Source organism: Strix aluco, chromosome 2 (genome assembly GCF_031877795.1).
Source record: "Strix aluco isolate bStrAlu1 chromosome 2, bStrAlu1.hap1, whole genome shotgun sequence".
Lineage (NCBI taxonomy): Eukaryota > Metazoa > Chordata > Aves > Strigiformes > Strigidae > Strix > Strix aluco.
Window position 1 is genome coordinate 61,575,954 of NC_133932.1, and position 24,284 is coordinate 61,600,237.

General features: G+C 41.9%; 2 protein-coding genes across 12 annotated transcripts in view; both read right to left on the reverse strand.

Annotated features, from left to right (window-relative positions):
- Nucleotides 1–9,279, reverse strand: ASMT (acetylserotonin O-methyltransferase). Of its 2 annotated transcripts, XM_074814934.1 has the most exons (8): nucleotides 9,127–9,279; nucleotides 7,195–7,369; nucleotides 5,507–5,636; nucleotides 4,099–4,167; nucleotides 3,458–3,576; nucleotides 2,561–2,701; nucleotides 1,169–1,291; nucleotides 1–602 (listed from the first exon to the last, which is right to left on the reverse strand). In XM_074814934.1, the coding sequence occupies exons 1-8, from the start codon at nucleotides 9,196–9,198 to the stop codon at nucleotides 391–393; spliced, it is 1,041 nt and encodes a 346-aa protein (XP_074671035.1). In that variant the 5' UTR covers nucleotides 9,199–9,279; the 3' UTR covers nucleotides 1–390. The 2 variants fall into 2 exon arrangements, with proteins under 2 accessions (XP_074671035.1, XP_074671036.1); XM_074814935.1 differs by lacking the exon at nucleotides 9,127–9,279 and having other exon boundaries at nucleotides 7,125–7,259.
- The window catches only part of AKAP17A (A-kinase anchoring protein 17A), a 22,514-nt gene continuing 5,459 nt past the window's right edge, over nucleotides 7,230–24,284 (reverse strand). The window contains exons 5-7 of one of the 10 annotated variants that reach the window (XM_074814926.1): nucleotides 22,179–23,076; nucleotides 9,887–10,040; nucleotides 9,657–9,734 (exon numbers count right to left, since the gene is read on the reverse strand). In XM_074814926.1, the coding sequence (XP_074671027.1) occupies nucleotides 9,928–10,040; nucleotides 22,179–23,076 (1,011 nt within the window). In that variant the 3' untranslated portion in view covers nucleotides 9,657–9,734; nucleotides 9,887–9,927. The other 9 variants (XR_012621974.1, XR_012621973.1, XR_012621975.1 and 6 more) reach the window with 9 other exon arrangements.

Below are 24,284 nucleotides of genomic sequence, written 5' to 3' on the forward strand. Positions count from 1 at the left end.
TAATGGAGCTTAGTACAGCGATCAGTTTTATTTTGCAGGAATTCAAGTAATAATTCAGCTTTGATTTTGTCAGATACAGTGTTAAAATTGGAAAGAATGAAAAAATCTGAAGCAGATACACTGCATATTTCTTTTGTGAGTTATTTCTTGTGGAACAAGTGTTGATTTCTTTCTCTCCCTTCCAGATCCAAGGGCAAGCCCTAGTCAGGCTGCCAGACTCACAATCCATGCATGCTCAAGACCTATCATTAGTGATTCTCCTGACAATGCATCAGCTTACAAAAATATTGGCAACCTTAACTAAAACCTAAGTTGATGATTCCCCTCTAAGAAGAGAATATCACATTTCTCCACTTTTTCTATCTTGTTAGGCACATAAAAGAGGCACTATTATTTCCTTCCTAAAACAGCATCATAGAGTTTTCCAGTTCTCTTGACTTGAATCTCTCCAAAGCCAGCTGCCTCAAGGAGCTTGCTGTATTCTGTTGCTGTTCGCTCTTTTCCTTCTGTCTGGACCAACATATTCATCGAATACAGTTGAGTTTCTAAAGGCCCACTTTTATCTTCATTCAGAAGCGATTCAACCAGCAGCACTCCACCGCCTGGTTGGATAAAGAGAAGTAAAACACACGGTGAGCTCTGAGAAGATGAGATATTTTCAGCTGAGGGATTAGATCCTAACCTTTAGTTTCAGGAAGAAGCAGCCTCTACGTTAAGCCATATGTCAGCACCACAGAAGAAGACAATGGAAGAGCAGAAGCGCTGGAGCATGCCTCTGCTTGGCTACCTAGGTACTGATGTACCAGGGCTGAAGGGGATGCTATGGCTGGGATGGAAATTCCCATTTCCCCCAGCTGAAATCCACAGGAGCTTACTGATTTTGCCGAGAACTCAGCTCTGTAAGCAGTGTTTTCAAAGCTCCAAGGGTTCAACCTGATGCTTGATGGGATTTTTACTGTGACGTATACACCTATCTAAACAATACCCCAAATCCCCAATCCTTACACCTAAATGTCTTGAAAGAGGGGTCCATGTAGAGGGGACTAAAACTGGAAGCCAGATAAACCCCTGCACTGAAACTCTGCCTCCCAAATTAAGCATTGAGACTGGTGTGCTTCACATTATTGATAGGTGAGAGTTTCCCTGCTCTTCAAGAGCTTGTACCTACCAGGTTTGCAAGCCTTGTAGACTTTTGCCAGCAGTTGCCTGCATTTGTCATCATCCCAATCATGCAGTATCTTAGATAAAATATACAGTTCAGCTTCTGGAATTGAATCATTAAAGAAGTCTCCTGTAAAGCAAGAATACACATATTATACAAACCCCCCAAAACACAGAGGGATGAGTTAAACAAATATTTTCAGTTCTGTCCAGTTCTAAAGACTCTGGGCTTGCCATGTGCATCACCCACATCAGACAGCAACAGAGTTACCAGGTAAAAGTCCTCTGTGGCACTGCAAAGGGGATTTTGTTCTTGTTCAATCTCAAGAAGGTCTGAAATGTTTAAAAGCAGCAGCTCATCTGAAATAGCCTTTGATGCACAGGAACGAATCTGCATCTAAGTTTTCTCCAACAACAAGAATTCAGATTCGTAAAGTGTTAAGAAGAGAAGACAGTTTCTCATGGTTTCTGTCATGGAAAAAATGGAAGAATTTTCCCTTACCTAAGCAAATTTTCAAAGACCTTCAGTAACCATAGAGCTACACCATAAATCCATAAGGAAAAAAATTCATATCTCTCACCACCTAGCACTAGCTTCGTCATCATGCCTTTTGTTCAGCACCTGGAATACTCCATTCACATTTTTCTCTCTGCGTCTTTATCATTTCCGCTCCCATTTCTTTGCACCACTGGCACACGTAACATTTCCCATGTTTCTCCATCTTTGTTTTTATATACTCCCTTCCTTCCTCAAGGCTTCTTTCCTCTCTCTGGGCTTCAAGTAATATTCTCATTCAACACTTTGAAGGCTTTTGTAAACATTAAAAATTAGATCCCCCTACACTCATTTTCATCATAGATGGTGGAAAGGCCATGCAAGATCTATGGACTGGGCAAGAGGAATATGGGCTAGGTCACCCACATTCAAAACTTGAAATATCTTAGGACTTAAAAGTCAATCAGTCATGACCAGAGAAGGAAAAACCCCTGCTCAGAGCAGTCCTGGCATCCTGAACATCTGCCAGGAGGTCTGCACAGGAGAAAAGGGAGTGTTAGGAAGATTTATAGTATGGCATAGCAGTTTTTAAAAATTGCAGGACTTTTTTGTTAAAGTACCCCTGTTCTGAAAAATCAAATAGTTCTGTTCAGGAGTAAAGAGCTTCTGGGTTGCTGAATAACCAAGTCATGTCTCTGATAGAAGGTAGTTGCAAATGCACAACTGGAACAGCCCTGTGGTAGCAATGAACTGCAGACCAGGGCTGGGGAGGCTGCAATCTGGGACACTCTGCCCACATAAGGGGCAGCTGGAGACCTGAGCCTCCAGTATGGTACCTCTGAGCAGAGACAAGGGGCTCAGGAACAACAGCTGTGACAACACTACACTGCTGTCCACACCTACCTTCATGGAAAGCGATCCGATGTTCCTCGGGGGGAACAAATTGCTTTTTGGCCATCTGCACGACTTCTGACAGGTCATAAATCGTGACTGTGGAATTTGGGTACAAAGAAACACACTCCTGGGCCAAAGCTCCTCCACCTCCTTTGGGGAGAGCAAAAGAAGGTCAGCACTGACACAAAAGCAACCTGTTCAGCAACATCCCCATGAAGCAATGCAGGCAATAGTACATTCAGCCTCATGGAAGCTGGCAAAGTACATCTGCTCCCCATGTGTTGCCGAAAGGGAAGAGAAGGGACAGGAGAGGACACTGTCTCTGTTTCCTCTGCAGGAAGCTCCAGGGCACCCAGGCCTGTGGGGGCAGCCCCAGCCCTTACAGGTCTTACGCATCCCCTCGGGCAGTGGCTGCTGGAAGGTGGGAACTGAAAATCAGAGCCACTAAACCAGGTACTGGGGAAGCAGTGATGGAGACCACGAGGGAGCCTGGCCCATCCTATGAATTCTGGCAGTGCTCAGCAGTGCTGGGACAGCAGGGTGCTGCAGGGTAAGAGGCTGCAGACAATATCTTAATGACACTGACTGAAGGGCAGGAGGGAAAGAGTCTGGCACCAGAAGAATGTATCACACAAGGCACAAAAAAATGCCAAAGCTGCCACGTACACAAAGGGATGGGCCACCACTCACAAAAATGAGACTCTGTAGAGAAAAGCATTCAGCTTCCTAATGCTTTCACCACTCTCACATTTCTCTTTTTAATCCAACCAAATCAGTGAAATGCTCCCTTTATTGCTGAGATATGTCCTGCCCATCATATAACACAGGAGTTGTTTGGGTTTTTTTTCAGAGCTTATAAAAGTAAACAGTTCAGAGGCTTGTTAAAGAAGATCTACTGATGCTCACCTCCCAGGTCATAGATGTGCGAGAAAGGGGAAAGGTCAAATGCAGCAAGAACATCTCTGCCACATATACTCCATACTGAGTTCTGGCCAGCCATGAATTTCAGCATTTCTTCTTCTGATCTAGTAATAGTAATACACAGCACATAGAAAAAGTAACTTAAAATATCCTTGCTGATTCCTATCATATAACTGTTATTACAAGTTTTAGTTTAAACACTAATCTCTGTTTTTATTGACACAGAATACATTCTCTTCACACATAAACCTACCTTGAGTCTTACTGTAGCAGAAGGGTACAGCTATGCTTTCATGCATTTAAATAGGGAATTAAGACTAGTGAAGTCCAACAGCATATTATGCTGCTAATTCTCAGGCTTCCAAGGGACACTTTTTCCTTCAGCTACCATTGCCTCTGTGCCAGAGACCTGTGATATATTTTTCAGAATAGGAAATTATATATTTCTGTTCATAGTATCAGACAGTGTCCCAGTAATGGATATTGTTGAGAAAGGAAAACACTGCATGATGGTTCTGATGAGCAGGATTCTTCCATCATCATATTTAATTGTCCTGAGCCATAATTAAAAACATTAATTTTATCTACAATAAGAACAAAATTTCTCTAAATATACCAATAATTACCTGTACATTGCTCCAAAAGGGTCTTTAGATGAAATGCCAAAAGCTCTTTCATATTGGTTTCTTCCTTCTCTAAAATAGCAATGAAAAAAGCATATTGTCGGAGTCACCATTAGCCGGGGTCCTTATTTCTCCGTGCAGGAACAGAAACGACGCAACACCAATGTGATGATCAGGTCGTCCATCTTTTTTATTATATATCATTGTCATCTATTCTATTCCTTCTCTGGTTACATTTATACTCTACTAAGTTCCGTACACGCACTCATCTATCTTCTAATAGGCTACAGGTCATCTACATGCGCTGTTCACGCGCCTCTACAAGCATTTGCATTGGTTAATTGCAATTAGCACATAAAGCCCAAAACTTGCCAAAACTCCCTTATCTCATACCCTGTTTTGCTCAGACTTGTGTGCTTTTGCTGACCACAGGTGTTTCTCACTTATCTGCTATCTTGTGTGTTTTTGCCAGCCTTATTTTGCTGGCCTTGTCTTCGTCCTTGCATTCTTCTGTCTGCACTAACTTTCCCCCAGCGTGGCCCAGACTCCTACAGCATATGAGTGTGGATTTCTTTTTTCTTTTACCCCAAACACACCTCAGGGCTGTAGTTTCAGCTAGTTCATCGCTGTGAAAGGTGATCAACTTTGTACAGAATATATGCCAGCCTGTTTGTAATGGCTATAAAGGCACTCTCATTTGCCACCCCAAAATATGCCGATATATTTCTCAACCTTTCACAAGAAAGACTGGTTCTTTTGAATGCCAGGTTGGACAGGGTTTTGAGCAACCTGATCTAGTGGAAGGTGTCCCTGCCCATGGCAGGGGGGTTGGAACTAGATGATCGTTAAGGTCCCTTCCAACCCAAACCAATATATGATTTATGGGAACACATCTCAGGTAAAGGTACAACACTGGTGTATGCAGTCATCACCATCACACACGCCATGTTTGATCATCAGTTGTACGGACTGGAACAAGTGAGACTCCAGACCTGTATTAAACAACTCCTATAAACTACCCCTATAAGCCCCCTACTCCTATAAACTACTCCTTTGCAACAGAACTATCCTTAGCCATCATTACTCATCGTTTCCTTTATTGATGCCTCCTCAAGTAAGAGCCACTGTAATGATCAAATGTTTTTCTGAAGGTTATACCCACAGAAATCTGATTTATAGATCATCTCTACCATCAGAAGGGAAAGGAAAACATGAACCCACACAAGTGGAAAACAAGAATAAACAAGAACACATATTGGCCTTGTTAACAGCCCAAATGATCTGTTGTTTTTCTTTCTGAGAACCAGCCACCATCTTCGTGGTGCCCTTCCCCAGAAACACAACACTCAGAGCAGCCACCCAGATGCTGCAAAGCAGTCTGCAACAGACAGCTCACAATACTCCTCCTTACCTCACAGCATCAGCCAGGTAGTGCCAGCACAAGTAGACAGTATCGGAGTAATACATCATAATATGATACTGGGACTTGGGACTTGATTTTGTAAGGTAGATGTTGGAAATTTCTGTGTTTCTGTAGAGGGCTAAAGGGTGAAATAAATATATTTACTAACATGTATGATATACCACTTTGCCAAACCTATTGTACAGCATGGTATTTATCACCAGAAGATGTCTATATGACCAAAGACACAACCGCATTACTTCTACAATCAATCCTTCCACTGCAATGAGGAGTGGGTAAGGGCTGCTGAAATGCGTGTTGCTCCATTCAGTGTGAGTAAACACTACCTACCTACACTTACTCCAGTACCAAACATTCAAGAATAGCAAACATTCAAGAAAAGCCTTACAAGTGTCATTTACCTATAGGCTTCTGCTATCAGAAAAAGCTTTTGCTATGCTCTGTTTAAACGAGAATCTCTTGCAAACAAGTCTTCTTTTCTGATCAACAAGGCCAGCAAGTGGGAGACAAGCCCCCAAATCAGCATGCCAACCACACCTACCATCTCTCAGTTCACTAGGGCAGGACCTTCTGCAGACAGATGAATACCTAAAGGACTCACAGAAACCTCCTCCGCTTCCTCCAATGCATCTGCAGTGGCATCACTCACCCACAGGACTGGCATACAAAAGGAATATAAAAGATAGAACCTTCTTTCCCTAAACTCATTGGGCAACTACTTAAGCCCTAAAACAGGGCAAGGCAACACAAGCCAGAGCAGGGGACACAACCTGCAAGACTGGCTAGTCCTGACCAGCTGTCTGATGGTCGCAGATCCCTTCTGACCATGTGGACTCAACGTCTCTGATGTAAGGGCAAACTCGCATCACATTTCAGTTCAGGTCAGCAACCTAACAAAATACTTCACACGGTGGTAAACCCCAAAGAAAAACAAAACGTGTTTTTAAATCATGCTGTGGCCCATCCACCCTGGCATTTTGTTTTAAGGTTTAAAATCATGCCCATACCTCAGAGTTTTTTTGAGACCAGCTCTGTAGACACCCTGAACATCTTCTGCAAGGTCACATGAGGCTCTTTCACAAAGAAGTTTAGGGATATAGGTCCCTTCACCTGGGTTTTACTTTACACCTTTAACCACCATTGTCCTGGTTTAACCAGGATAGGGTTAAGTTTCCCCAGCAGTGGGGGGGAGCTCTAGCCGGGTTATTCAGATACCATGCGGATGTCACATCCTGGCAGGTCACATTTTCCTGGCTCGGGAGCGGGGTGCACTCGTGGTTTTGTACATTGTGCTTCCCACTGCTGTATTTGGTAGCTATTTTGCTCTGTTCATTGCTATCACTATTACTGTTATTGTTATTGTTGTTGCTTGTTGTGTTGCTATTGCACTGCTGTATTAAACCTCTCCTTATTTCAGTCTTGGGGCTTTGTATTTCACTCCCTTTGTGGGGGAGGGGCAGCGGCCGCATGGTCTCAGACCCCAGCAGGGGCTAAACCACCACAACCATGCTGACATTTTCTGCTTCTCTTTCAGCTCAAGAGGGGATGACATTCCCAAGTGATTCTGTAACTGGCCTAACACTAGATATCACCTCTCCCCACATACCTTGCCTCACTTTCAAAACCATCAGACGTTTAAGTCTTTTAGTTTCTCTCCCTTCTTCTGTCTTTATTACCTCCTTCCTGTGTCAGCTCTACTGTCAAGAGCTTCAATCCCACACAGGCATCCAGCAGTCTTTCCATCCCCGTGGTGCTGGTACCCAAGCGCACAGCAATGGCATCTGAAGACAGAGGCTCTCCTGACTCCAGCAGAAGATCAAACACTCCCAGCTCACAGGCAGTGAACATAACCTGGGGGTAAAAAAAGGAGGGAGTGAGGGATCAAGTGAAAGCACCACAGCCTACTGCATTTCTAAAGATGCTTTGTTGGAGAAAATATACACATCATAATATTTTTTTCGTGTAAAACCAGATTTCATGTAAACAAGTCCAGTGATTAACCTGAAGTTTCTCTGAACACTGATAATACCATACAGTGCTTGCAGTGCACCTTTTTTCATTTGTTTTCCTTTCCGGCAAAGCCAACCAATGCTTTTGACTCACAAAGTTTCACATTTAGAGACCAGGTTTTGGCTGTGAATGTTCCTGCCTCTTCCTTAGTTTCAGAGCACGTTCTCACAGTCCTCCTTCCTTTTTGCCTGGAAAGCATAAAGGCAAGTCTGTGTGGTGGTGAGTTTTGTTGTTGATTTTGTTCTTTAACTGAGGATCTAATGTATGCTCCAGTGAACCCTGGAGAATCTCCTGTGGCTTCCAGGGCGGATATTCCACTGTATAGACCCTATTTTCAGGGACTGATGTGCGCAACTACAGTGGTCTCCCTCAATCAGGGAGCTTTCTCTCATCCAGAACGACTGCCTCATTCAGGCCAGCAGAATTGCCCTGTCTTTTCATAGAGAAGGTATATAACATCTCCTGGAACAACCCTCAACCTTCAGACAGACATACGTAACCATACATGGGAAAAACATCCTTTAGCTGTACAAAGTCAAGTTTACAAGTATTAGCCTATTTCTCCAGTCACACAAACACTCCTAAAACAGTAACAAAGCCATCAACTTAATGGACTGCCTGTATCTACAATGACCTTATAAAGTCCATGGGAAGCTCCTTTAACCCTCAGTAAGAACATGGTTTAACCAAAGTTGAGATCTTTTCTCAAAAACATAGTACCAGTGTTAATTTGGAAAGCATTGGGCACTCTTCCTTCTCACCAAGCAAAAGGTTTTTTCATTATCCATTTCTCTCCTCTCTTTACTATCACCTCTGCCTTCAGGAGCCTTAGGATGCAGTGGTGTTTGCACAACCCAGGGAGCATTCCTCCTGTTACCATGTTGGCTAGAGGTAGAGTAAGGGACAATAGGAAAGGTAACAAAATCATAAATGAGGAAAAAATCTCCGCTGCACTGGTTACATAATTTTATGCCCCTGTGCTTACACACAGAAAGATAAATAAAATCAGTAAACAATAAGGAAAGTGAAACTACTAGTTCTACCTTTGTGCCTGAATCAAATGCTGTCTGGAAAAACAGTCATTATACCAGACAGAAGTTCTCAAGCTCAGCCTTCTGCATAATACATACAGACAAACTATGGGAGAGGAAAGGAAATTCTTTGAGAAGATATTTGAAAAATCTTCTTTGCATGGTTTAACAGGGAAGGAAAAAGGTAATTCAAATCAGCTGTTTCTCAAACTCCAAAAATGACAAGTGGGAAGAAATCCCACCACCTTCCACATTTGAGGCAGCCAGACAGCAAGTCCTCAGCTATAAACTCCAGTATTTTTTTATAAAGCTTCATGCAGAGACAAGGTCTAGTCATCCAAGTCCCCAAAGGTCACAAAGGTCTCAATAAATGATAAGTCTATTCTGAGGGGTTAGGTCACTTTAAAATCCTTTTTCTTTTCAAATTTCCTTCCTGCCTAAATGAGCAGACAGGACGCTTTGGATGAGTTTTTGTTCCAAAGACTTATGTTCGGGACCTAAAGTGAGATCCTTGAATATTTCTGCATACCCTGAGACATCTATCCAAGACTGAATTCTATTTCTTACCTTTGAGACTAAAAATCCACTGCTGTATTGCAAGATGATTTGAGGATAGTCAAGGTCTTCTGTGGAACTCATTTTCTTTCTGGACTGAGACACAGATTCTCTGGACCTCTTAATTTAAATAAGCTTCTTTCCACCAGGCACAGAGCACACAAGATGATCCACTTAATCTTATTGCTTCTGAGGAACACACTGGTTACAAAATGTGTTAGCTAAGTTATTCGGCTTCAATGGGTCTTTCTACCAGGTTCAGCTGTTTCTTTGGCCCTTCCATCATCAAGTACAAGGCTAAAGAAGCGGTAACAGATTGAAGCTTGTGTTGTCGGTTCAGCAGTCAGTTAACATGCTGGTACTTCAGAAGCACTTGAAAGTTTGTAACAAGCAAAACAGAAATCACTGCAGAACAGCACCAGGGACCGGAACTCAGTGAAATGTACCAGGAATTCATAAACCAAAGCAGAGTCTTACTTGGGGCCTGTTCAAAAGGAGCTCTGCTCCACTGGGCTGGCTTTTTGATGCTGGAAGTCTTCCCAAGAATAGAAATCCTTACATATGTCAGTCAGCTCAATGATGTGACCCCAGAGGAAAGATGACAACTTGGCAACACAAGTCTTCAAGTGAAACGTGGACATTCCCAGGGGTTTAAGAGTGAAGAAATATCAGCTCAGATCAAAGCAGTCACAGCATACTCCTGGCCAAGCCTGGCATCTCCCACAGCCCTAATTTCACTGACCCCTCACTCAAGCATATGCACAGCACTTACCTTCTTGCTGAAATAGAGACTTGTTCAGCTTCGGGCTCCAGTCATGCACCCAGGGCCTCAGACCTTACCCACGCAAGGAAAATGACAGGCATAACTGCTAGATAGCAGGCAAGAGCTGCCGAGGAAATAATCTGAGCAGAGTCCATACATGGAGCTGAAGGAAAAGAAAGCATCCCACCACAGTCTGTGCCTGCAGTAATTTCCACCCAGGTGTGAAAAACCTGGGTGTGCTTCCTGGTTTGGTTTGCAATCTGTGCCCACAGAAAGGATCAAAGAAACACAGGGGTGTAGCCAGAGGTGAGCTGAAACTTGCTGTGATGGGCACAGGTCCAGGTGACCCTGGGGCTGGCAGCAGCATACACCCCATCCCTAAGAGCAGAAGCAGCCAGTCCAAAGAGAAGCTGTAAGAACCTGTTTGTTGTGCTGCTTTATTGCAGTGACTGGTTTGCTCTGACAATGGTTACTCAGGTGAAGTCTACAAGGAATTAAATCTACTCTTGTTCCTTTTCTGTATTTTGTAGGTCTCCCCACATACTGGTTTAGAAAGCAATGCCTGTTTGATGGTAGCACCACAGCAGGGGCGTCCTACTTGTGCTTTACCATGTTTTGGCGGAGCAGGGTGCTGAGGGATGACAAAACACTACATTTTCCAGCTGGTTGCCACAGTCACAGAATCACAGAATAGTCTAGGTTGGAAAAGATCTTGAAGATCATCTAGTCCAACCATTAACCTAACACTGACAGTTCTCAACTACACCATATCCCTAAGCACTATGTCGACCCGACTCTTAAACACCTCCAGGGATGGGGACTCCACCACCTCCCTGGGCAGCCCATTCCAACGCCTAACAACCTGTTCTGTAAAGAAATGCTTCCTAATATCTAGTCTAAACCTTCCCTGGCACAACTTGAGGCCATTCCCTCTTGTCCTGTCACTTATTACTTGGTTAAAGAGACTCATCCCCAGCTCTCTGCAACCTCCTTTCAGGTAGCTGTAGAGGGCGATGAGGTCTCCCCTCAGCCTCCTCTTCTCCAGACTAAACAACCCCAGTTCCCTCAGCCGCTCCTCATACGACATGTGCTCCAGACCCTTCACCAGCTTTGCTGCCCTTCTCTGGACACACTCGAGTAATTCAATGTCCTTTTTGTAGAGTCTTCCTCCCCTTCTCTGCAAAACTAACCAGGGGCATGCAGAAAGTCCTTGGGAAGAAACAATGAAATGACTGCCAAGTGCCAGATGTGGCACAGATTTCAACTTCACACACAACATACCTCATAGGTCTTTCATCAGAAAATTAAAACCCTGGATTACTTTCCTGAAACATCTCTGCCCCACTGTCTGTTACTCCAGCTTGTAAATGCCTCACATCTTGCCTTTTTGGGCAGATGCTCTCAGGTCAGAAAAGACCCTTTCCATCAAGGAAAGACTCACAGTTTTTATATCACACATTTAGTAACCCTTCAGGCCTGACTTAGATAATACAGTGATGGCAAACTGTTACAAAATAACACTCTTTCAGTGGTAGCTTTCTCCACACTTCAGCGATTAAGTTAATGGGAAAACTTGAGCAATACAGTGATCAACATACAGGTCAACATTTTGTGTGCAGTAGCATGGTGTATGTTTAAAGACTGCACTTTACAATTTTGTCCCAAGCCAACATTTTAATGTTCTCTTCTTTTCATAGGAAGTAGGCTTGTATTTATACGCTGCTGTTGAAGGTTAGTTCTGTTAGTTCTGCCTTATTTTAGAAGAAACAGACCAGTATAAAGTTTTCCACGTTCCCTCTGATCATTTTGTAGATGCATCGAAACTTTCTTAACTGAAAGGTTTCACTGTATAATCCATCTGTGAATCTGTTTTTTCTGTTCAGATCCTTGCATTTCAACCAGAAGATATTGTATTTCTTTTAGCCAATAGTGAAATAGCAACCTACTTTAAAAAGGAGTCAGTTGTTAAAATTAGCTAAGCAGATGTCACAGTTATCAGCCCTTTTCCCCTCTGTAAACATCTCAGAAATAGTACCTGTTCCCCAGGTTCTACCACCACGGGGTCTCCTGTGTTACCAGAACAGTAGATCTGAACATACAAAAGTTACAGCAAACACCAAACTGTAGAAACACTTAGACCTCCTCATCCTGGCCAACATAGCCTGTACATATAGTGCTACTGTCTTGTTAGTGCACTAGACTTCACTGTACAGTACAAGTTAGACACTAATATTCTGTTTATTTTGTACTGTGTAGGCTGGAGATCACAACACACCTCTCTGTCGGAGTGACTGTGAATCTCTGCAGCTTGCATTTAGCAAGACACCATTTCTCCAAAGGAAAAGCATGGACAATGGGTTTCAAGAACACAGCTACGTTCATAATGGTCATCTTCCCCTGCTATCCTCACCTCAAGGAGAGCGCACGAGCTCAGTTTCTATTTAGGAACTTCCATCTGCACATGCGCTAAGTGAGAGTCTGCAGAGTTCATTCATTTGCACAAGTCTAGACCCACTCTCACTGATCACGCTACAGCTTTTTCAGTTCCTCACACCCATTCCAAAGACAGTTCTATGGGAAAAGAAAGCTCAAAAACTTCTCACTGAGTTTCCATCCATACGGATAACCAGGTCAACTTCTCTCCCTCAACAGCTTTTTCTCTCCTCCAATTAAAAGAGAGAAATAAATTGTACACAGAAAAATATCAGTAGCCAAGGATAAATATTTTTAGCCAAAAGATGAGAAAGGTGTAGGAAAATAAAAATATTTCTCTGGTAAAGGCCAATTCTGCATGCCTGCTACTGAGAAATAAATCACTGCAATTTTGCCCAAGCATAAAGATTTCTTATTCCCAGGATCATGACAGCAATTCAGATCCAGGCAATCAACCACACTGGGAGCAAATTCTTGCCATACTGCTGTATACACTTCTCTTCTGTTGAACTAAAGAAAACAAAACAACCCTGGGAAGAGCTAGCTGCTGCTCACCAGATTACAGACTTACTTTCCTCAAATGACTCAGCCACAGATTGGTAATCAGATATTACAGTGACATTTAGTACAGCTGCATTAAAGATTCATGAGTACAAAAATGCTCAACCCTTGATTCTTGTAGTTTTGACTAAATAACGGTTATGTGCACAACTGTAGAATAGCATGCCCTAATGGGCCATAAATTTACTTTACTTAAGGCAAAGTTATAGGGTACAAGAGGCTCTGGTAATAAAATGGCCACACAGTTAATTAAACCCACTTGAAGTACTTTTTCAATTAGGACTAAATCTGTCCGTAGAGGACACCAGATGTAATCGTCTAATGGGATTACTACGAGTAGCGAGACATAGAGGAGGAGGGTTGCAGATAACCCACACCAGATTGATGCAAAGCCACACACAGTGCGCTGCTGTTTCCAAGTAAATTGTTAGTGAGGCTTAAAGTCTAAGCTCTTTTAAGCTACAAATGCATTCATGAAGATGAAATTGCAATGGCTTGCTTTCTCTGAAAACTCCATCAGGGTTTTGTCATAGCGCTTAGACCACACACAGGCTAAAGCTGTTACTTTACCCCCATGGTTCTATTTTGGCGATTAATTTTTCTTTGCCTAAATGACTCACTACAGACATATACTACACAAAAAATAATTGTCATTTTTGTGTAACATTTGAAAGTAAGAAATGATCTATGAACATAGCGGATTTAGTAAAATTAATGTGTCTACCAGTGAGAAATGGCAGATGACACTATTTTCACACATGCAACCTTCCTTATAAGCAACAAGTATAAATCTCAGGGACATGACTATGAAGATGAGCTTCAGTAATGCCAGTATGAAAACAACTGTGCCTCGCTATCATTATTAAGCCTCTAAGTATGCCCATCTTATATCACATGGCCTGGAAGTGCACTAAGATAATACAGTTTGTGCCCTTCTATTTTTAAAGAATCCTAAAAAAACAAGATAATCAGTATCATACTTTTTTCTTTGAGACAGAACATCCAGTTTTAACAAAATGCTCATTTTCTTCTTTATAACTTAATTCTCATGTTTTATGATAGATGCATTTCCCTAGTAACATGACTATTGCTTCTGTCTGGTTTTGACATCAACTAATTTTTTTTTTCCTGTTTACATCACATATACTATTGGCAGACATTTGGAGTGGGCAGAAAATTCTGTATACCCAGCTCATTCTCTAAGCAAACCTTCCCTTCTCCTCAGTCTTCCTGATTGTAAAAACTCTGACTGAGAATGTCTTTTGAAGGCCACCACAAACAATCCAGTGTTGTTCTTTGTTTAACTTTCTGGCCTGCAAATAATCTCTCAACAAATAATTCAACCAAATAGTCATTGAGATCTCTGTCAGAGGAAGGTCCCAGCAGATAAGAGACATAGTATCCCTGAGGACAGACAGGTTCACGACCTAAAAATGGGGGAGACGGAAACTTTAAAGAGAGAGAGATTCAAAAAGAAAACCAAGACGGACAGCAGCTGAGGCAGACTCTCATGTCAGAAGTTACTTGTGCTCTGCCAAGCATCACAAGGGCAACCAGTGGGCACAGAACTGCCTTGAAAAGGCCACTTGTTAATCTGATAGTCCTCTCCTCCATTTTTTCAAAAAGAGCTTCAGAAAGAAGCTCCCATGACTTGGCATAGGCAAGCACCCCTGAAGTCCTTTTACCTGGTGGCTCACCTCAAATGTTTTTCACAGCATTATGCTGTTTGCAGGTGTGCTGGTTTTGGCTGGGATAGAGTTAATTTTCTTCATAGTAGCTTGTATGGGGCTGTGTTTTGCATTTGTGCTGGAAACAGTGTCAACAATACAGGGATGTTTTTCACCTATTGCTGAGCAGGGCTTACAGACTCAAGGCCTTTTATGCCTCTCACACCACCCCACCAGCAAGGACGATGGGTGTGCACAAGAAGTTGGGAGGAGACACAGCCAGGACAGCTGACCCCAACTGACCAAAGGGATATTCCACACCATATAATCTCATGCTCAACATATAAAGCTCCGAGAAGAAGGAAGGGGGACATTTGGAGTGATGGCATTTGTCTTCCCAAGTCACTGTTATGTGTGATGGAGCCCTGCTTTCCTGGAGATGGCTGAGCACCTGCCTGCCGATGGGAAGTGGTGAATGAATTCCTTGTTTTGCTTTGCTTGTGTGCACAGCTTTTGCTTTACCTATTAAACTGTCTTTATCTCAACCTGTGAGTTTTCTCACTTTTACCCTTCTGATTTTCTCACCCATCCCACCTGGGGGGTGTGAGTGAAGCAGCTGGGTGGCGCTTAGTCACCAGCTGGGGCTAAACCAAGACAGGAAGCTATGCCAGGTGTAGTGAGCAGAAGAGAAAGACTTTGCCAGCCCTTCCCTTTTCCAGTTATGGCAGAAAGTAAGACACCACTAAGTAATTCCTCAGACCACTTACAGACACGTGTCTGGGATCATATGCAGAATTGCAGGGAAGACCTGTTCTGAGGGTGATCAGTTCCGGTTTAAGCCACTTTGTTGGCAGGTTGAGACTGCTATCTGGGAGTGACTGTGGTGCTACCACACCATTATACCTTCATGTTGTCCTACAAATAGTCCAGTTTCAAGGACAGTACTCCTGGGCATCCGGATCATCCAGAGCAGGTAGAGCTCACTTCACAGGTGCCACAGTGCACGTGTGACTAGATTAGTTATCAATTAGAAAATAATTCCAAACAGCCTTCAAAAGTTTTATAACCTACAACTATGGCAAAGCATTTGTTTGAGATAAGCTATGATTTTTTTTTTTTTTTTTTGTGAGGCAGCAGGAGATGTATTCAGGCAGCATGTGAGAGAATCAAATCAAATTCATTTTCTGTGCTATGATTAAAGAAGAAAGGATGGTAGTGCATACCATTTCAAACAAGCTTCAGGAGCCTGGTATCAGATTAAATACAAAAAAAAATAGAGGTACACTTCCTATTAACAACAATACTTACAGATGTAGGAATGTAAGACAGTAGAGTGATTCATTCTGCACACCCAGTTCTGAAAGATCAACTGCAACTAGACTGCTGCTTTATATAAACACTAGAGAATACTCTGCAAATTTATTGTGAGGCAGCAAAAGATACATTCTGCAAATAACATGTTCATTGGGCTGGGGAAGGGCCAGATCAACAGGATGCAACATAAGCTTAATGAGATGGGTGTTGTATCCCAACCTCAAAGTCAGTATACCAGATCAAAAAATAGGTAATATATATATTTCCTCTTAATTACGATTAAAAAAACCCCTTAACTTGTATAGCAATACAAGACATCAGTGTTCCATTTTGCTCACCCATTTAGGAATTAGGGGATCTGCCAAACTAGTTGATTTAATTGCTATCTTATATAGAATCTAACATCTCCACTTCTGCTATCAAACATGAGCAGCCACAACAGTCTGTTACACAATCCTATACGTGTTCAAGAACTGCCCTAAAGCCGACAGTGGTGCGATGTCCAGGTAGCACTGATCAGTGATCAACTCTCATTGGTCTGCATTTATAGTCTTGCAGTCCCTGGTACACTCCTGCGCTATTTTGGGAGCCACTGTAAAAATTCCCATTCTCTCTAGCAGCTTTCAAGATCATGCTTCCAGGTAACGTATCAAAAGTTTTTTATATGCATACCTAATCACGCATATGCCCTTATTCTAGGTCATTGAATAGATTACTCTACAAAGGCAGAGTCAATTAGAAAAAAACATGGGTATGGTCACAGCTTTGGTATCCACTTCTTATTAATATCAATGATTTCCAGCAATATGATTCATACATGATCAAAATTACCACAGCAGACAGTAAGCAGATGGAAAGCACCTAAACAATCATATTGAAGGGCTTGGCCTTGCCCTTGTGGAGATGCTGTAGTTTCTGTTCATTAAGCTGCTTCCTGAGTCACCTAGTGCAGGCTGAGGCCAGGAGATAAGAAAATTGCAGGCTGAAAGGCTGGTAAGCGCAGAGACTCATCAGCCCTCAGATAGAAACAGGAGACATTCTTCTTTAAGGATCAGAACAGGACTATGTGGTAACACTGACCATAGCAACAGGAACTTGGATTTCTTACCCTTTCGAGGCTCATGTTCTTCTTTACTTAAGAAGGGCTGCAGGAAAACCACTCTTGGCTGCCAGTGCCAACAGCCGTGGTGAGGCAACAGCACGTGCAGGGACAGCACGCACAAGCTCCTGCACGGCACAGGCAGGCTCAGGAGCTTTGGTCCACAACCTTCCCACCTGCCTCAGCTCAGATCTGCTGCAAGCGGTCTGTGATAAGCAGTGTCCTCATCCTCAAATGGGAAGAGGTCACACGTTGCTTTGTATCATTAGATGATTAATACACTTCTGAACCCTACAGATCTTCAAAAGCAAGGTGGGCTACCACTGGCTCGATCCTGTTCTCCTGGCACCTCTATGAGGACAAAAGGAAGACACTGTTCTGTGGTGACAGATGTGAAATCTCTCCTGGAGCTGCAAGAAGAAAGGTGCATCCTCACAACTGCAAAAACTGTCCTGTCTCATTGTGTGACCTAAGACCCAAGAACGGAGGCAGAACGTCAGAAGAAACCCTGGGCATTTCTTGGGACTCAGTAAGCGGAATAAGGCTCAGAGGTCTCTCTGCTTCTGCCAAGACCTTCCAGTAGGCATGAACACAGTGCTGTACTGCGGAGTTGCCCCATCCATGGCTTAATGGGATTAACACCCCATATACCACACCAGTCCTGCTGAGGAAATTTTTCCACTACTGAAGGAAAAAAACATACCAACAAAGAGTAAATCTGACCTTTCCCCAGCTTAAAATTGACAGGTATGACTGCCTGACACAGAGCAGGAAGTTGGAAACTATTTGAGCTCTTGGCTGTGCAATGGCATGTGAAGAGCTCCAGAGTTTAAAAGCAGGACAAAAAAAATGAAGTCAAATTCATGGGATAAGCTTAACACTTCTGGAGGAATGACTTGTACTGAAGGCTTCCATCGTCTTCAAGGATTTCTTTCCCCATCTCTACCCTACTTCTCTGAGGCTGCCATGCGTTCATTCAAGATGAAAACTGACATCCAGGCTCCAAATGATAGTCTAATGGAGAAGAAACAAAGACTTATAGTCTCACTCACCAGATCCTTGACATTCTGATAAAAACAGTGAATAAATCCATATTCCTGCTTACAACCCAGGGGAACAATGCCACCAAAACAAAACCAAACCCTGAATATTGGCAGACAAAGGGAATAAGATATGTCCCATTGCATCAAAGTTACATAAGTAACATGCAACTCATGACAAGCCTAGACAAAGAGAGTCAGGTTACTACTAGTACTTAATCCTCACTGACCAGTTTCAGCAGTAAATAGGCAGGTATCTTTGCAGACATTCTCAATGAATTAGATTTTAGCAGCTAAGGGTCTGAAAGTAGAGGCAGCATAGTAGCTAAGTCAGACTCTATCCAATACTCAACCTTATCAACATAAAGTCAATGTTTCAGAAGTATTTATTACTTCGGTATGTCTTTGATAATTATTAGTTGCTAAATCCTATATTCTTCAATTTCTTTAACACTTATATCAGAGCCTGTGACTACAGTGTGATTTAAGCACTGCAAATTTAATAAAGAACAGTAGTGTGGATTATTGGTACTCCTTCATTAATTCGGCCAAAGTTTGTTGACCAGAATTTGAAGTCCATTTCAAATGGACATTACTTTAAAGCAGCTAAAAGGATAGATATTAAGCAGCAAAGGATAGACATTAAATACTTATCTTTTCATATGAACTCAAGGTTTTTCAACAGACATACACTGAAATGGAAGAAAAAAGACCAACTCATTTTATCTGCTTTTAGATAGATCCTGAAAGTCAGTCTTGCAAATCCGAGCAATCAGGTAAGATTTAAGCAGCATCACAACATTCTTCCAGAGTAGAGAAAAATATCAGTAACTTAAGTACTTCGGCTTCTAGAAGCCATTATAAAGCCTGCTGGTATCCTAGGTTCTTTAATTTGAAACACTTGAGACCCCTAGAAGATACGTGGTAGAAATGTACAGACTTACAATAAATAAAGAACAAAGAGCAACTGTTTACTATCAAAAATTATATTCTTTAAGTTATTGTATCAGCGAGGTTTTTGCAGTAGTACAAGCACGTACCCCAGCCATAATAAAAACCTGGATAAATTATACTGGGTATGGTATAATTTATATTTGTGACCTTATTAAAAGGTTACAGTTTCAACTCTTTTCGAGTTTCCTTGCAGTTCAAAGTCCATCATCAATGAAGACTGCAAGTAAACTGATGCCCAGTCCGTCTTGGAGCAATGGCTACCTCGGTAAGAGAAAAGCCCCCATTTTTATTGTTGAGCATGATGTTACATGGCACAGGATATCCCTTCAGTCAGTTGGGGTCAGCTGTCTCAGCTGTGTCCCCTTCCAACCTCAGCCTACCCATTTGAGGGCTGTGCACAAAATGTGAAATGGAGGCGGCCTTGACGGCGCGCAAGGACTGCTCTGCAATAGGTGAAGCACCAGTGTGCTATCAACACTGCTTGTCACAAATTCGAACACAGCACCATACCAGCAGCTATGAAGAAAGTTATCTCCATCAGTCAGACCCAGAACAAGGACACATGACGTAATATCCATTTCAGAGCATTCAGCACTGGAAAGATTGTGGGAGAGCTTTGATGTAAAACACACACCTGAAGCAACAATATTGCTAAGTGTCAGACTAGACAAAACTCTGAACTGAGCAGTTACTGGGCAATTTTAGGTACTAGGAGTTTTCAGAGATTTTGATCAGGTTCAGCTGGCTGACTGAAAGCAGACTTCTTCCACATTCCCTCCGCATTTTGGCAAGTAAGCGTTTGCAAGTAGCTTCAAAGCACTTTCAGGCTTTTCTTCCTGAAGCTGCTGTGAAAAGAAATAACACAAGCACTATAAACAACTGAGTTACTTTACGTTACTGCACTTTTAGGACACTGTATGAAGCCAGTGCTAGATATGATGTGTTAAGCTGAATGATTATGAAAGCCTGACAGCTGAACATTCTTCCCACAATTATCTTCCCTGGACTCAGAAACTGCCCTAAATATCAGGGGAGCTTACAGAATTTAATCATTTCAGGGTGGGATACAAAACCTGCTCTTGGCACCTTCTCTGGAGCAAAAAAACCTATACAGCACAGTCCTTTCTTGTATCAACTAACAGTATCTGTTGGATTCTTCTAGTATGACTCCAACACTTTTTGGTGACTGCTGTTGCTTTAACTGCTTCCACTCCTGGCAATGACACTGCATTCATAGCTTGATGACTTCCTGAAAGTAGCATTATAAACTAGCATCTCCCCGATTACTTGCATAATACATCAAGACCCTCACCCAACATATCAGTCCCAGTGGAAATCCACAGTAGAAATATACTGCAGAAATACTAGTAAGAATCTAATCCTGAGCTCAGAGACACTGGTGCTGACAGCCATCAGTTAAACTTGTCACATAATAGTGACAACAGTCTGTCACTGACTGTGTCAGTATTTAAGAGCAGGCTAAGCAGAATTGCATGCATTTACAAACAGGCATCCCACCAGCCCTATCAAATACTTGCAACCAACATCAGATTGGATTTTAGCTAACTCATTACTGAAGATGAACTTATCTTCAGGTAGATAGGTTTTTAATACTTTAACAACGATAGTAGAAAAATGAACTCTCCATGGAAAGCAACTGCTCAGAATTTAAGAGACTGGTGGTGTTGAGATGATTAATCAGTCTTGCTCTTAGCCCTCAAGACAGCGGTGAAACTCAGAAGAGAAGTCACAAAAAGTTGAGAAGTAACAGAATTGGAGATCTTTAAAAACATGAATTGCCAGGAAAATAAGAGTATGTCTACCTTTTCTTTCCACAGCTAGTAACTACAAAGATTTCAACAGCATGGTCTAGTAAGAAGCAAACCTCACATGGATTCACTGGAAGCAATGCAGACAAACTCAGCCAGCCAGGCATCCAGCTGAGTGAGCTGCAGCACCAGTGTGCTCCTCAGGCACTCCAGGAAAGGGATGCATTTTGATTTGATGCATCAGTGTGAGGAAAATGTCATCTGAAGGCTGTACATAAAGAGCACATGTCCCGCTGAATTGACAGTTGACATTGCTGTATGTAACAGGACCATCAAGAAGTGTGGCTGAGCTTCATTATTCAAATGTGTTGACTGCTTTTTCCAACAAATGGGTTCTCATACAACACTCTTCAGATTTTAATACACTGACATATGAAAACAGCAACTTCAGTTCACTGGAAAGTTTTCTTTTTAATTTTACCATAAAAAGGCAAAATAAACTCTTTCACTGTAATATTATAGCTTTTAATATTCCTGAGCTGCATTTTAGAAGCAAAGGTATTTGTAAATGGATTTAACAAGAGACACTGCAGCCTTACTTTCCAACACAAGTAAAAATAATTTAGCAAGAAGGCCCCTTTTTCAAAAGACAATGGCTAGCTCTGTATGTACCTGAAAAAATGCTTCAAGTGGCTCCGTGCCACCAGAAGTAATTACAAAGCCATATATGTCAACAAAATAACAGAACAACTTTTCAACCATTTTACCACTGCTTCCTACTTCCTACATCAGTGTGCCTCTCTTACATGGAAAGTATTATTATACAAATGGCATTATATGCCAGAATAACTTGGGCCACAAAGCTTGGCACCATACAGACATATGAAGGAATCAGCAGTTTAAAAGATATCCTGCATATCTTTATAGTCAGTTTTAAGAACTATATGAAAGTCCCGTTATGCATCTCAATCAGCAAAAACTCTACTTTGTTAAACGTGATTTCATTGAATGCACCAGAAAGCATTTAAAATCAAATCTGTATGTAACAGCTTGTCACGTCTGGAGCTCCTGTAACTGGCACACACGTACTTCTCAAGCCAAATTAGGTGATACAGAGATAAATACTAAATCAACTAAAATTAAGGTTTAGAAAACTGAAAATCAAGAAAACGGGTTGGCTTTTAGCACTGTAGGAACTCAAGCACGAGCACAGGTGGTTATACCTACATTGTGGTAGAAACCTAGAAAGAGACAACAAAGCACGAAGGAACGTCAAAAATCAGGCATCTATTTTCTTGATTTGAGGGACTAGATGCAAGTTAAGCATTGGTTGAAACAAACGTGTTTTCTATAGCAGTCACACCGATGAGGTCTCATTTACAACCTTCTGGCCCTTTTGTCCAACCACAGCTTTTCCAAGGAGCCAATGCCTCCACTACCCACTCCAAGTACTCCTTTGCTTACTCAGTGATCTCCTCCGGTGCCTTCGCCTCCTGCTCACGCTTCTGCGACTCTGACTTCTTTCTCTTCTGTCTCGTTTACGTTCGCTACTTCTTCTGTAGCGTGAACGTCTGGGGCTTACATTTCTTCGACGAGGACTATGGCTTCGTCGAGGACTGTAACTTCTGCTAGAGTGTCTATAATACCTCCTTTCTTTCGTCCGTTTTTCATCCTGATAACTTGCATCTCTTCTGTGTCTGCTCCTCTCTCGTTTACCCTTACTCTCATCAGTGTTTATGCTGCTACACGAACGGCTCTTTCTTCTCCTTGGCTCTGTGCTGCGTTTGCCCTGCTCACAGTGTGAGTCCTTTCTGCAGGTATTCTGGTCATAGCTAGAGAGGTTCTTCTGCTGCTGGTTATTGGCAGGAGCACATGAAAGTACCCCTGAACTTCTTTTCTCAGAACACCTCTCAGAGTTTGTGGTATGAAGTTTCTGACCTTCTCTGACATGAACTTTGTCATGAATGTTGCCATTCAAGTACTTGCATTGAGTGTGTACATTCTCAGGGGATGCTACTTCTCTTTGAGAGTCAGGAGCCAGTTTGCCTGTAACAGCCTGCCCTGAGGTAGAAGTGATGCAGCTGGATGACACAGTGTGTGGAATACTACTCGGGGTTTTCGGCATGTCAGACTGAGATGCTTCAGTTTCTTCTTTGTTTTGATCAACTGCATCCATTTTCTTGCTCAGAAGATTGTTCAGTAGTTTCTCCCTCAGTTCCTTTTCCTTCCTCTGCAAGCCCAGTGCTCTCTCTTTTTCCTCTTCCACACGTTTGAGTTCAGCCTCCTGAAGCTTTCGTCTCTCCTCTAGCTGCTGAAGCCTAATCTTTTCTTCATTATGTTCTTGCTCCAAAAGCTTTACTGTCTGAAAGATGTTCAAAGAACAGGTCAGAGTAAACAAAAAATATTTACAGACCTGCTCATGTTTCCAAGTTATACCATAACACAAAATCAGCAATATGGCAATAGAATAAAATAAAACAAACAGAACTTAACTATCCCAAAATAAAACTGTTGTTTCCCTCTTAAAGCGAAAAAATCCAAAACCAACCCATCGAAAAAAACCCATTAACACACAACTGATCTAAGGTGAAACATTAGCATTAGTCCACAGACTCTTTTGAGTGTTAATTTCTCCTAGCTGTTTCACAAGGCAAAACCAAAGCTTGGTCTTTGTGGCTCCTTAATATGACGAGAGTAACACACAAGCTAAAACAACACATGAAATTTGAAGCATTAGACTACATTTATCAGGGTCAGTACTTGAAGATTTCAGTCAAATGTAAAACATGCATTTCTCTTAAATTGCAATCTGTGGTTCATAGATGACTTTACAATGAGTCCATAAAACCAGCAAATAACTAAATGCACACATATTATGTGGAAAGTTATTCTCGTCTTGTCAACCACTTTAGAAACTCACGATACTGAAAAAGATGGTTTAAGCTTTTTTTTTTATTCTGACCAGGACTAACAGTTTAGTGTAGACCTCAAAACTCAGACTGAAAGAAACACACTGGTCTATTTTATCAGACGACTCTTCCATTTCACAGCTGCAAAGTCACAAAGCCTACAAGAAGTATTACTGCCTTCTCCTAGCATATAACTGACCACATAGCACTGTATGGGTTCAAAAACACTCCTGAGGAAAAAAAGGAAAACTGTGCTTTGCCACACAGTTTTTCATTTTTACAGAAAATACTTAACATACGTTACATTACACCCAAACATGGCTTTACTTAAGTCTTAAGCAAATGACATCCTGTTTCAATGAAAAATAACAATACTGTTAGAGAGACAGGATCTAACATTAGAAACTTTAGCTGACAGTGCTTTTTCTACAGAAAAATCATTCTGCACATTTTCAAACATCAAACAATGAAAGCTCATTCTCTGAAACTGCAAATAATAGTTAACGGAACTGCTGAAAGCCAGATGGGAAACAGTATCAAAACTGGAATTAGAAATAAGGAGTCTTAGCATCTTATCCTCTGTGTTTAGTTCACTTTATCTTGCTTACACATTCTTTTACTGGACTTAAGAGCAAGTCTGTCAATTAGTTTACAAGTAAAA